Raw genomic sequence first — 13553 nt, 5'->3', positions numbered from 1 at the left:
CCAACCACGCCCGGCCTCTCACCCTCAGGACTACACCAACTTGTCAAGCAGCGGCGGCAGCAGTGAGCCAGAGGAGAGCTCCAGCGAGCACCTGGCCTGCTGTGAGCAAGGGGATATTGCCCAGCCCCTGCTGCAGCCCAACAACTACCAGTTCTGCTGAGGAGACGGCCAGGAAGCTCCGCTTTCCCCTTCCTCCAAGCTTCAGCTCCACCGTGGATGGGGCACCACGGGGAGAACCTACAGACTCTGCCCTTGGTCATTTCACTCAACAGCCCGGCCCAGCTCTGAAACTCAGGGATGTGAGACCCACGGGAGTTTGGGGAGGACCCCGCTTCCGCGGCCTGGGCCATCACTGCCAGTCAGGGGCTAGGGCTGAGCCCCCCACCCACTGTTCTCAATGCTATGGCCTCATGTTCGCTATGCCAACTGGAAGAACCCCAGCTCACTCTCAACCTCATTCCCACTTCCAGGCACCCCTTTCCCTACTCCCCGTTATCTCGTTGGAAATGGACCGGTTTTGTGCCTACCAAGTGCCCCAGTATTGAGACCAAGCTCCTTGGGCCTTGGCAGAGTAGAAGGACCCCCTCTGTAGCTGAGTGAAATGGCAAGAGCAAACAGGTGCTCAGACACTGTGCCTGGCTCAGGGACCTCAGAGCAGGGTGGCCCCTTTCTAGGAATGAACTGTACCTCCTACTCCCCACCCTCTGGCCTTCTCTCTACAGCCCCACCCACCCTGGATCTGGTCGCTACAATGAGCCAGGTGGCAGCTACAAGTTCGGGGTTCTGCCCAGTCCCCTGTCATTCTGAGTTGGAAGGCAGGGGGCCTGTGTGGCTGGCCACACCAAGCGAGCAGCATGCACTCCACCAAGCTGACCCCCCGTAACTAACAGTCGCTCTGCGGGATGTCTCGGTCATTAAACTAACAGCATTAACACAGCTGGCCTCCGATTCTCTGTGCCACTTGGGGGCCTGCGGATTCCCTGGGGCCTCTTCCATCCTCCTTCATGCTGAGTGACCAACTCAGCATCTCGGGTGCTCAACCACACCGTGCCCCACACAATGAGCATGGAATTGACTCTTGCTTCACCAAAACAGATAATTTAATAAATTTTATTCTTGGTGGGGGAAGAAGGAGGGGAAAAAAGCCACCTACTCCACTCCTCTCAATAAATTAAATAACACGGCCAATTCCCGTGCCCTAAGCAAACCTTAGGCACTTGAGCCAGTCCCGCTGTTTCCTTATGGCCCAGTCTGCTTCCCCTTCACAGAAGGGAGTTTTTCCTACTGCCGCCAGGTTATGTCATGCCAACGGGCCACATCCCCTCTGTGGTGAGGGTCCAGGGCCCAGAAAGGATGTAAAGTGCAGCAGCAGTGGCCAGGGAAAAGGAGGAAGGGGATCCTCTTCCTCAAAGCTCAGGGCAGAGAAGACAGTCCTGGAAGAAAGCTGTGGCTGTTTCTCCCTCCTCAGCTTCCCCCAAATTTGGGTGCAGGAAGAGCAAGAGGGAAACGCATCCCTCCTCTGGGAAAATCAAGAGCCCAAAGGGACCCCTAGAGCTAATGAGGCCCCTAAGGCCCCAAGTCAAAGGCAACAGGCTAAGGAAGTCGTGTGGCTACAGGGGCTGGAAAGAGTGTTCCCCAGGGGTGGGAAGAGATACCTCAGCAGCCTTCCCACCTAGCGCCGGACTCTGCCTTCCCCTACCCCAGGACCTCCACCCTGACCCGCAGGAGGCCCCAGGGAAGCCACCAGCTACCAGCATTCCCTTGGCCTCCCGTCCCCTTTGCTGAACATTCTATGTCCCCCAAGTGCTCTCTCAGGGCCAGTAAGGAGTGTCCTGGTGCTTCTCCTAACCCCCAGAAGGTTGAGAACCACGGACCCGGGGCCCCACCGTGCTCAGGAAATGGAAGCTCTTTGGTCAGTCCCAGCATCAGAGGCCTCCCCAAAGGTGAACGCTCCCGCCGGTCCCCTGGATGGATCTGCCTCGGGTAAGGGCCTCACTATGGCTTGAGATGGTGCAGTCCCTGTGCAAGAGCCTGGCTTAGACTGTCACTGCAGCCACCTCCTCTTCCTCACCCTCCTCCTCTGCCTCTGTCTTGATCTGAGCTACCCCGAGGCGGTAGAGGGTGTCTCGGATGACCACCTCGCCAGGCTGGCAGCTCTGCACAATGTCATGGATCTGCCGGTTGACTATTTCACGGCTGGTGAGGAAGTCCATGAGGCGGTTGTAGAGGTAATAGTGGGTGGCATTGTCAAAGGCAATGGGCCGCTGGCGGACACTGTTTGGTTTGCTGTCTGCGATGGAGGCCAGGATGGTTGCGTAGGGCGCCAACTCAGGGCACAGGGCTGAAGAGTGGTGCCCAGTACTGGGGTCACCAGGACTGGGCTGTGTGTCTACATGGACGATGTGACGTGTGGCAGTCTTGGTGACTGGGTGCTGGACAGAGTGCTCAGCCTCCATCATGTCCACAGTATAATGCTGGTCCAAGAGTTCTGGGCAGGATACACTCTAGAGGAGAGATAAGAAACCACTCTGACATGAGGGAATGACTAAGGTAGAAGCTGTGGGGTGGGTGAGAGTGAAGGGGGGGGGGGGCGTGTCAGTCAGCCCCATTTAAACCCTCACATCACCACATATGCTCACATCTCCTGGGGCAAGTCCCCTCTCCTCGTGAAGACGGGGACAGTCACAGTGGCCACCTCCCAGAACAGATGCTGGATCGCCTGAGCTGCTACTGCTTATTACCATGCCTAGGCAATTCTGGCCGGGGCTGCAGGGGAGTGGGGAGCGGGGCTCTCGCTGAGGCTCAGTTGCCTTTTGCCAGTGCCGGGCACAAACTCACAGAGCCAGTGAGTCCAGCGAATAAGGAAAAGGTTGAGTGATGACAATGACGCCTCCTTCCTGTTGCCAGGCCTAACATTTCTTACCAGCAAAGGGCACATGTGTCTGGTAGGAATCACAGTCTGGTACAAAGCACCAAAATACAGAGACAAGGGCTCTGCCCCTTACCTGCTGTGCGACACTGGCTAAGTCCACGTCCCCTCTCTGGACCTTACTTTACCTTTTACTAAAAGGAGAGGGTCGGATACAGTGGTGTTTTCTAAGCCTCTGTGCCTCTAGATCACAACAGGTATGCCAGACAGTACGTTCGGGGTCAGACCCAAGATCTGACGGTCCGGGCCTTTGGTACACCAGTGTGCAGCAATTTCGTAGGCTTTTCTGGAAGGCGCCCCCTGTGACTCCAAAATACCCGTGTTTGGGACACCCTGGGCACTCCTAAGTGACATGCTGGGGCCTTACACACACAGGGCTTGATCAGTAAACATTTGTGGAGGAAATGCTGGCGCACAGCATCAAGACAAAATATTAGTGGAGACAAAGGATGCTGGAGATGGTTCCCAGAAGGCCTTCCCAAACAACCAGGAGGAGGGACGTGGTCAGTAAGTGGGACTGTTTCCAGTTCCTCAGAAGGGAACTCACCACAGGTGGCTCTGCGGGGCTAGAGAAACAGCCCTGGTTCCTCCCCCACATCTGGCTGGTCAGCTCTGGGTAGCAGAGGTCAGCACACAGGGCCACTGGTGTGGCCATGTCTACCACGTAGACAGGTGGCCAATGGCGGGAAGAGACCAGCAGATCCACATGGTCGCGGGCACTCTCGCCCCGCACAAGGTACTTGGAGCCACAGACCACCTGGGCAGGGAGGTGGAGAGCACAGCAGAGGGTTAAGAAGCCAAACAGCACACAGAGCTGCGTCTGCTTCCCATAAAGATGAATAGTCAGGTTTCGTGACTAAAGCCATGGCCATCCTGCCAGAGCCCATCCCATTCTGCTTCCTAGTTCTGTCCCGAAATGAAGTCGCCAGCTCATCCCTGACTTCCTGAGAGAATACAGCTGGGGGCATCTGGTCTTCAGTGGAGGCTGAGAGGCCCCCAAGGGCATCTATTCCCAACCCCACCCTCCACACTGCCCCACCAAGCACCCTCCAGTCCAGGGGCTCCAACTCCCAGCCACACAGCACTGGCAGCCCACAGCTGGTTAGAGACGGAGGTTCCTGGGCCCTACCCCACACCCAGGGAATTAGCCTCTGGCGTGGGGTCTGAGCATCTGTATTTTGAGCAGCTCCCCACCAGACCCGGACAGGCTGCCCAGATGGGAACCTCAATGTAGACTAGTAAACACCTCCACTGACAGTGCCCCCCAGGTGCCACTTTGTGGCTGGGGAGGGGGGGCTCTGGGTTTAGTGGGGGATCCTGCATCTGTCTCCATCTCCCTACCGTGTTCACCCCCACCAGTCTTAGCTATCACCTCCTAGTAATTTGGCTTGCCCATCACAGCCCGGAGGCTCTGTAACTCTCATGGCCCCACGTGGTCAAGTGCTTCTCACAAGATGGTCCCCAGTCACATGAACACAGTCCTCTGAGCAGGCTCTGTTCTGCCAGAGGAAAGGCATCCAGTCTGTCCCTCAAACACAGCTTTGGCTAAAGAAGTTGAAAATCGGATTCTCTTTTGACAGCCAGTTGTCATGCCCCCTCATGCACCTGAGTGAACTCTGCTAGCAATCCCTCCCCCATTCAGTACCTGTTCGGGGGGTTTTCGACCCCAGTATCTTCCTGGGCCGGCTTTGTCATATAGTGCACAACCTTCCCAGAGCTATCCCAGTGCCTGCCCTGTCTGCACTCTACAGATGTGAAGCATGCTCTCCTTAAGCCAAAATCAGAACTACGTCCTCCCCAATTCCCACTGAGAACTGTCCACTAGGCCCCTTACTACCCTCAGTGGGGAACCCAGACTGCTACTGTGGCCTACAAAGCTCTGCATGATCTGGTCTCTGCTCACCCCTCCAACCTTCCTCTTTTGGGCTCACCAGGCTTCCCCACTCAAGACTTAGTGGTCACCCTTCCCTCTGCTGGAACATTCTTTCCATAACTCATCACTGGGCTCTCAGCCTTCTCTCGCTGCCCCAGACAGCAGGTCCCTCTCTGTTGCCTTCTATCTCAAGGCTTTGTCTAGTTCCTTCAAAGCTAGTGCCCTAAGCCACGGTGGCTCTATTTTCCCTCTAAAATGAGATCAACTAGAAAAGAATGAATCTTCACTGCTCACCTCTGTACCCTCAACAGCTGACGCAGGGCCAGGATGTGAAAGGGTGCCTAATACTCATTGGTGATGACCCAGGCTCCCTTCCTAGTCCAAAGGGTGGCATCTGACCCATAAGGAGCTACTCCACAGGCCGCCCAGTGACCTAAGTGCCAATTCCCACAGAATGAGCTGGATCAGCCAGATTATCTGTATGGGCAATCTGACATGGACAAATTCACCCCAAGCTACTCCTTATTATCCCCTTACCTGATGGGGGCACACCTTATAGATTTTACCCCCTGTGAGATGAGGTGGGGGCTGTCTAGCTCTGGTTCCATTCTGTACAGATTCATAGAGGGCCAACAAGGAGAAGCAGAGCTGTTCCTGGAACAGGACAAGATTAAAAACAAAGCAGTAAATGCTAAGAAACCAGGCCTGGTGTCCAGCACCAAACGCTCACTTCAGCACCCAAAGAGAAAGAATAAACCATCAAGGCCAGAGTTGCCTTGGAGCCTCACTAGCTTAATGTCCTCCAGGTACAGATGGGGATTCTGAGGCCCTGCAAGGACCAGGTCCCAGAGATAGCCAGCCACAGTGACCAAGGTGCCAGACTTCTGAGGCCTGGGCGGGGCGGGGGGGGGGGGGTCTTCCTACTTTTCACAGGGCAGCGGATGCTTCAAAGATAAGCTAGTATTTGATCTGAACTTGAAGGAGGCATGAAATTTTCGATAGGACGTTAGTATGAAGAAAAGTAAATAATGTAAATCACACACACACCCCCCATCCCACTCCCCACCCCCCCCACCCCCCGGATGTAACGACACTCCTTCTCTAAGGGCCTGGAGAGGTGATAACCACACACTGCAAAGTGCCTTCCTTCCTTACAACAACCTCATCGGGTCAGTATTTTGGTTATTTCCACTTTGTAAACCAGGAAAATGAGGCTGAGAAATGAAAGGTAGCTTAGCATGGTCACGCCCAGTCAGTGGGAGAGCCAGGATTCCTGACCCCAGAGTCCAGACCCACTACCTTCACCAGAGGAACTGACTGGAGGGAAAGGCCTCGCATACCTATCGTGACCTGGCTGTGGACGATCTCCCAGGCCCCTGACTGCTAGCACCTTGTGTCCAACACAGGCACTTGTCACAGGTGGCTCATCTCGCCCAGAAAGCAGACCACCAGCCTGCTCCCTAAGTCCCTATCTGCACTGCTGCCCCCGCCACTCACCTTGGAGTCTTCTGTCCCAAAGGGGATGCCACACTGTCTCAACAGGTGCCGCAGTTCCTCCTCACTGTATGAGCCAATCTCCTCGAGCTTGCAGGTGCCCTCGTGGAGCAGCCTCACCAGGGCACTGCCATGGCCTGCAAGAGATGACCCTGCTGAAGGGAGGGCACTGCCACCAGGCAACAGAGGTCACAGGGAGTCCGTGTGTGAGGGTGAGAACCAGGGGACGAGGCCTAAGTCCGGCAAGCAGTGCAAGCAGGCTCTGCCCTGAGCACTGCCCTATGTGCTGAGGGAGGTGGACTCGAGGCAGGTCTTATAACTTCTGCAGATATATGAAGTCTCTCAGAACTGGCTTTCTGCCCCTGACCATCTAGGGGAGAGATCCAGCAGAACCCCCTTGCAAAGAACCTCAAAATGAGTAAGGTTTTAATCTTTTAAGGTTTTTCAGAACCAAGATCTCAGAGGCTTACCACAAGGGCAGCAACACGAGGAGGAGTAGGTCTCATTTCAAAAACGCTCTCTTTACACTGTGCTCCTGAACCTGCCTAACCACAGTGAACTATGTGGGGGCCTTAAAAAAGAAAACCAACTTCTGGGCCTTGAAACAGCAAGAATGAAGTAGGACCTCAGCATCTCATGTTAGGAAGCACTGCCTGAGAACCAGTGGATCACAACATATTAAATACTTATAAAATCATCTCAGTGGGTCATATCCAGGATTTTAAAAATGAAATAAAACAAAATATATTCCACTTGGTAAGGAAAGGTATTGTTTTGTGAAAGTTGGCTGGCAGCTCTTCAAAACTCTACACCTTGACTTTAACCTCTAGGGCATTTTGTCACACCGTGTCATTATCCTTCTAGAAAGAGCCCTCTCCGTGAGCCTGCCCTGCCCCCGCCCCGCTCTGCCACTCATACTGGCTGGCCATGGAAATGTTCCCAACTCTGGCCTGGGCCCTTCCCTGACCCAAGTCAGCCACCAGGTGGTCTTACCAGGTACTGGCTGCACATCCAGGTTTTTGTCCTTCTCAGTGTTGACGACCACAGCTCCTCTCATGAGTGGTGGGAAGAAGGGGGCAATAACAGAGGCATCAAACTTGGTGATAGGGATGCTGGCAGGGAAGGCCACCTGCTCAATCACCTCTGTCTCCATCGTGGCCCAAAAGTCCTCCACGTTTACCTCACTAGGGCCCAAGAACTCAGGCCAGGTGAACTAAAAGGTCAGGATAAAAAAGATCAAACTGTAGGAGCCACAGAGTATTAGCAACACAAGAGCCCACCTTCTTGATCCACTCGGGACAACAAAGTGGGGCAGGTATCAGACAGCCATGCACCACCAGGGTGCCCGCCCCCAATTCTGACATCTTAGTACCCGACGGCCTTTTGGCCACATTCCTCTCCCCCATACCTCAGCTCGCCCCAATACATGAAGAGCGCTCAGTCCCTTCTGCATCTGCCTCTGGTCAAGTCCTTTCCCTGACCTGCCAGGAAAGGGGAGCTACCGCGGAATACCTGTTACATGTCGGACACTGCGTAACTACTGCACAAGTCTGGGGGGCTGGGGCGAGACTACCACAGGAAGGGGCAGAGTAAGAACTCGAACTAAAGTCTAGTCCCAAAGGCCAAGCCGTGCTCCCCACCACGTGTGACGCTAGTACGCACTGTGAGTACACAGCACAACCCTCCCGCCACGCTTCCCAGCTCCTGAGCCCGCCCTCCCCACAAAACACGGGGACAAGGAATGCCAGCCGCGTGTGCCGCTGGGCACACCGACTGATGTGCTGACGGTCATCAGGCTAGAGGGTCCCCCTCTATACAGTCCCTGAGGGGAGAGGCCACCAGACAGTCTCCTCCTGGACAACTGCCAATGTGAGTTTTGTTAAAAGTAACTTCTTGTTTCCTCTCACTGACTTCAGAATACCCTCTACCTGCTTCTCCGCCCATGCACACCACGCTGCACACACAAAAGGGAGAAAATAAAGTAGGCCCTGGTCTCTAGAAAGATATACCCAGTACCGTAGAAGAGAAGAGACATGCATACCGAGAGTGAAGGGAATTCTACTCCATTCTGTGAGAAAGAGCCTTGATCGGACAAGGCAGATGCCAGGTAGCACTAGGAGACATGAGCTTTTGCAGGAGGGTGGGCATCTGTTTACTTCTGGAAACCAAATGGTCTCTGCAGCTAGACGTCTTTTTAAAAAAAAAAAAAAAAAAAAAAACTTGGGCTCAGAGTCCCAGGAGTTGCTAGCGAGCATGGCAGTGCTTATGAGCTCAGATTCTGGAGTCAGAGAGACCAAGGTCAAGCCCCAGCTCTACCCCTCCTGGCTGGGTAAGCGTGAACAAAACCCCTGGGCTTCAGTCCCTTCATCTACAAAAATCTCACAGGGATGGGGTGAGACGTCAGTCAAGCACCGAGCCCATCGTAAGAACTTGGCATATGTAGTAACATGCTCAATGAACTCTAGCTGGGTCACTAGTAATACTGCCATTAGGGACGCCTGGGTGGCTCAGTTGGTTAAGCGTCTGCCTTCAACTCAGGTCACGATCCCAGAGTCCTGGGATGGAGCTCCGCGTCGGGCTCTCTGCTCAGTGGGGAGTTTGCTTCTCCCTCTCCCTTTGCCTCCCTCTGCCTGCCACTCTGTCTGCTTGTGCTATCTGTCAAATAAATAAAATCTTAAAAAATAAAAAACCACTGCCATTAGATTACTATTAGATAAGCAGATCTGAATGAGGGTAGTAATAGCCTCTTGGTGAGATAACACACAAAACCAAAATTTTTTATTGGTCATTTTACCTACAAAGAACACCTAGAAGACTCCAGAAAGCATTATGCTTACTTTCATAGATCTTGTTACGCACCACCATCCTTCAAATGGGCTATGTGATCAAAATGTACATATATATTTTTTTTTAATTGGGAAGAAAAGGAGGATTATGCATTAAATCCCTAAGAGGCTCAGCTGGCCATGCCAAAATGCATCTTTTTGCAGAGAAAATCCAAGCTTTTCTCTAGAGGGCCTGCACCACCCCCGGTGGTGAACAGGTGAGCTGCAGGTCCAGTGCCTAAAGAGACACTTGATGTTTCAGTCCTCTCTCAGTCACTGTGCTGGAGTTGAGGGGTGGAAAGCTCACCGACCCCAGGCCCCCCCCCCCCCCCCGCTACTATGACATACTCACGGGGCACTCCATGCCTATGCATGCAGACGAGACCTCTCAGCATGATCATGGGAGAGAGTGCAGCAATCTATGTGATTTTTTAAAAACAGTGTGTACCAGGTCAAGAAAGATTCCTATTTTCTCAGTTTACTAAGAGTTTTATTATAAAAGGGTGTTGAATGATAATGAAAGCCCTTTTTACATCTATTGAAATAATCACATGGGTTTTTTCCCTTTAAACTGTACAGAAGCAAATTACATTAGTATATTTTCTAATGCTGAAACAATCTTGCTTTCCTGGGATAAGCTTGTCATGGTGGGTTACTTCCTTCACTGTTAGATATGACTGGCCATTATCTTATTCAGCACAGTGGCATCTATATTTATGAGTACAACCAGCCCCAATTTGTTCTCTTATATTAAATGTCTGGCTTTATTTTCAAGGTTATCTGGCCTTATTCAATGAGGTAGGGAAACATATCTGCTTTCGCCATTCTTTTATGATCGGAATAATTTATTTCTTGGCTATCTGTTAGAATTAATGTATGAAGCCATCTGAATTTGGTATTATCTTTATGAGAACACTTTTTAGTTAAGAACCAAGTCACAGATCAGGTCACTCTTCCTCAAAACCTGCCCACGGCTCTCCATCTCACTTGGTGTTAAGTCCTCCCAGTGGCCCCCCACAGCCACTTGCACCTCACACGTCCTACCACTCTTGCCACTGCTCACGTGCTCCAGCCACACTGGCCTCCTTACTGTTCCTTAACCAAGCACAGTAAGCCCACCTGAGACCGTTTTGCTGCTCTCGCTGCCTAGAATACTCCTCCCCTGAAAGCTACGTGCACTTCAGATCTCTTCTCAAATGCCTCCATGTCAGAGAGGCCTCCCCCTGACTACCCTCTAGAAAACAGGAATCCCCCTCTCCACCACGCTGTTCTCTCCTTTCCTGCTTTACTATTACTATGCTACTTTTAATTACTACATACTGCCTATACGATAAACATTAATATAACATATGCAATTATTAATGTTTGTTTCCGGGGCGCCTGGGTGGCTCAGTCGTTAAGCATCTACCTTCAGCTCAGGTCATGATCCCAGGGTCCTGGGATCGAGCCCCACATCGGACTCCCTGCTCAGCAGGGAGTCTGCTTCTCCCTCTCCCCCTGCTTGTGTTCCCTCTCTCGCTGTGTCTTTCTGTCAAATAAATAAATAAATAAATAAAATCTTTAAAAAAATAATAATAATGATGTTTGCTTCCTGTCTTCCCAAACCAGAATTCAAGCCCCATGAACATAGAAACTTTATAGGTTTTTTACCGCCCTGTCCCAAGTGTCTAAAAAGTGCACCTGCTTCATGTTTAATAAATTCATTGAAAAATAACAAATGCCTGTATTTCCAACCAGCCTTCCTTAGATGAAAAAGCCACTCGGCTCTCCCAGGCAGGACAGGAGCCATTCTGCTCCTGGGACAGCACGCAGGAAGGTGGCTGCCAGAAGTGTGAGGACGGTTCTAAAGGTGGCCAGGAGGCACTTACTTCCACACTCTTCAGTGCCAACACATTTTCTTCATTCCTCTGGGCCATTTCCACTTTGGGAGCCACACCACAGATGCCACAGATCATGTCATTGTAGTCTCGGACAGTGAGGCACTCGAAAGCCCAATAGCCGTTGCACAGCAGCTCCTGCAGCTGGCTCAGCTCCTCAGAGGTCAGAGTCTTCTCTGCAAGGAGAGCAAGAGCTCTGAGAAGGTCACAAAAAAGACCCCGCGGCCCCTGGGGATGAGCCAGTGGCCAGCAAGAAAAGCGACTCGGCAAGACTGCTGCCCTAAGGACACCCAAGAGCACTTACCACCCCTAGGGTCAAGCACCCTGGCCTTCGGGGGCTCGGGTGGCAACCCCAAAGGGCAATTCCGGAGTTATTAAAACTGCCTTGCGCTAGCACCTACTAGGCACCAGACCATGTGCTGACAGCTTCAAATACATTATTTCATTTAACTCTCACGTCTTTAAGAAACCGAAGCTAGTCTCATCCCCATTTTACAACTGGAGAAACTGAGACACAGAGGATAACTGGCTCAAAAATCACGCTGCCACTAACTGGCAGAGCCAAGACTCAAACACAGGCCTCTCTGACCTTAGAACCTTTGCCCTATTCCATCTGACCTCACAGCAGGCAAGGTGCAAGGGAACTGAAGTCTATAGGGATAGGAAGGGAAAAGCATCAAAAGAAAGAAGGAAAGCAAGGAGAAAAAGAATTTCTAATATTAAGGAGGGTGATCCCCATCTTCAAGTCTCAATATGAGCCTTGGGGCTGGTAGCAGACCTCCAGAAGCTGTGTATTCAGAATGAGTCCAATTAACATGCAGCGAGGCCACCTCTACCTATCATCAAAGGATCAACTTCTAAAGAGTCAGCTTAACCTTGTGCTGAAGGTCCCTGGATGGATGGAAAGACTCACGCTTTTGGTATTTGTAAAATTAAAAAAGAGGAGTGCATCAGGGAAGTCAAGAATGTCTCTTTTTCAAACTATCAGATTCTTCTCTAAGATGATTTTTTCAACCAAAGCCCATCGCTGAAAATTCCCAGGGAACTCAGGACTAGACTATGGGAAAGGGAAGAAGCCAACCTGTACCTGTCTGCTCCTGCACCGACTTCAGAACAGCGCTGATGGACACTCTGGGGTCCTCTCCCAGCTTGATCTGGTTCCGGATTGCAAAAAGCAAGTCCAGGCTCACTAGTAGCTTGTTCCCCACATTAAAGAGACCTGCAAAGTTAAAAAGAGGCAACAGAGAAACTCACTGTAAAACATCCACAATGGAAAAAATTAGAAACAAACTAAGTATCCAGCAACAGGGGAATAGTTAATTATGGTACATTCCTAAAATAGAAAATTATACCTCATTAAAAAAAGTAACATAGACCTAAATGCTCTGGCGTGGAGCTGTCCATAATACACTGTTAAATGAAAAAAGCAAGCAATGAAATCCGTACAGGAATTTTTAATTAAAACAAACAAACAAAAAACCCAAAAGCCTCCGTACCGCCCAGCTCAGTGCTCATGACCACCAGGGCCCACTCTTCCTCTACTTCTCAACAACTGCACCGTGGGTAAAGGCCAGGAACACCCTCTAGTCCAGGGATGTGTAGGAGATGTAACAAAAGCAACAAAATCAGCCACCCCTAACCAAATCCTGAGATAAAAGACTTGGAGGGATTTAGATGCAGTCAATTTAAGACGAAAAAAAGAGGGCAATTTTATATTTGCACAAAGTATAATGCACAAATTTGCATAAAATCGAGCTCTAGAATATGTGCTCCCATGAAAGGAGAGTATAGAGGAGTGGGGAAGGCCTTTCTGAGCATGATACCAAATGCTGAAACCAATAAAGGAGATGATTAAGTATGATTACATAAAAATTAAAATAAAAACAAAAGACAAACAACCCCCCCCACACAAAAAAAAACAGAAAAATACCTTTGTATCCAGAAAAAAAAAAAATCACAAAGTAAAAGACAATGAATAAACTAGGGAAGAACTCAGTCAATATTCCAATGAAGAATGGAAATGTTCACAAAACTCACAGAAGATATTAAAAAACAAAAACCATAAAATCCTCCTGGTAATCAAAGAAATGCAAATTAAGAAATAATACACTAGTTTTCACCTACCAAATTGGCAAACTTTAAAAAAATTGTAATATTGATCTACAAAAAGTTCCTTAAGCTGGTAAGTGAGTTTAGCACGGTCACTGGATAAAAATGGGTTTTGTCTACCCAATCATGTTTCTACGCTAACACTGAACAGTTAGAAATTGAACCACGTTATTTACCATGGAACAAAACGAAATAACTTAGGTATGAATCTAACAAAATATGTGCAGGATCTATATGCTGAAAACTACAAAACACTGATGAAAGAAATAAAGGAAACCCTAATAAAATGGAAAGATGGACAGGTTTAGGGATTAGAAGACTCAGTATTTCTAAGCATGTCAAGCTTTCACAAATTGATCTATATAGAGTCAACGTAATCCCAATTAAAATTCTAACAGGATTCTGCAGATACTGAGAAGCTGATTTTAAAATTTATATGGAAATGG

General features: G+C 50.3%; 2 protein-coding genes across 4 annotated transcripts in view; one reads left to right on the top strand and one right to left on the bottom strand.

Annotated features, from left to right (window-relative positions):
* The window catches only part of LOC118006674 (macrophage colony-stimulating factor 1 receptor-like), a 30268-nt gene extending 29332 nt beyond the window's left edge, over positions 1-936 (top strand). The window contains exon 21 of the mRNA XM_034999411.1: positions 29-936. Coding sequence (XP_034855302.1) covers positions 29-160 — 132 coding nt within the window. The 3' untranslated portion in view covers positions 161-936. The remainder of the gene's footprint in view (positions 1-28) is intronic.
* LOC118006673 (HMG domain-containing protein 3-like) overlaps positions 696-13553 on the bottom strand; it is a 45620-nt gene continuing 32762 nt past the window's right edge. For all 3 annotated transcript variants that reach the window (XM_034999407.1, XM_034999408.1, XM_034999409.1), the window contains 7 exons: positions 12086-12217; positions 10990-11174; positions 7290-7509; positions 6300-6433; positions 5340-5456; positions 3477-3686; positions 696-2504 (listed from right to left, as the gene is read on the bottom strand). In XM_034999407.1, the coding sequence (XP_034855298.1) occupies positions 2037-2504; positions 3477-3686; positions 5340-5456; positions 6300-6433; positions 7290-7509; positions 10990-11174; positions 12086-12217 (1466 nt within the window). In that variant the 3' untranslated portion in view covers positions 696-2036. The remainder of the gene's footprint in view (positions 2505-3476; positions 3687-5339; positions 5457-6299; positions 6434-7289; positions 7510-10989; positions 11175-12085; positions 12218-13553) is intronic.

The sequence above is a fragment of the Mirounga leonina genome, unplaced genomic scaffold, assembly GCF_011800145.1.
Source record: "Mirounga leonina isolate KUSES-001 unplaced genomic scaffold, KU_Mleo_1.0 Mir_98, whole genome shotgun sequence".
In the NCBI taxonomy this organism is placed as follows: domain Eukaryota; kingdom Metazoa; phylum Chordata; class Mammalia; order Carnivora; family Phocidae; genus Mirounga; species Mirounga leonina.
The sequence above is the reverse complement of the archived record's forward strand: the minus strand, read 5'-3'. Positions and strand labels throughout refer to the sequence as shown.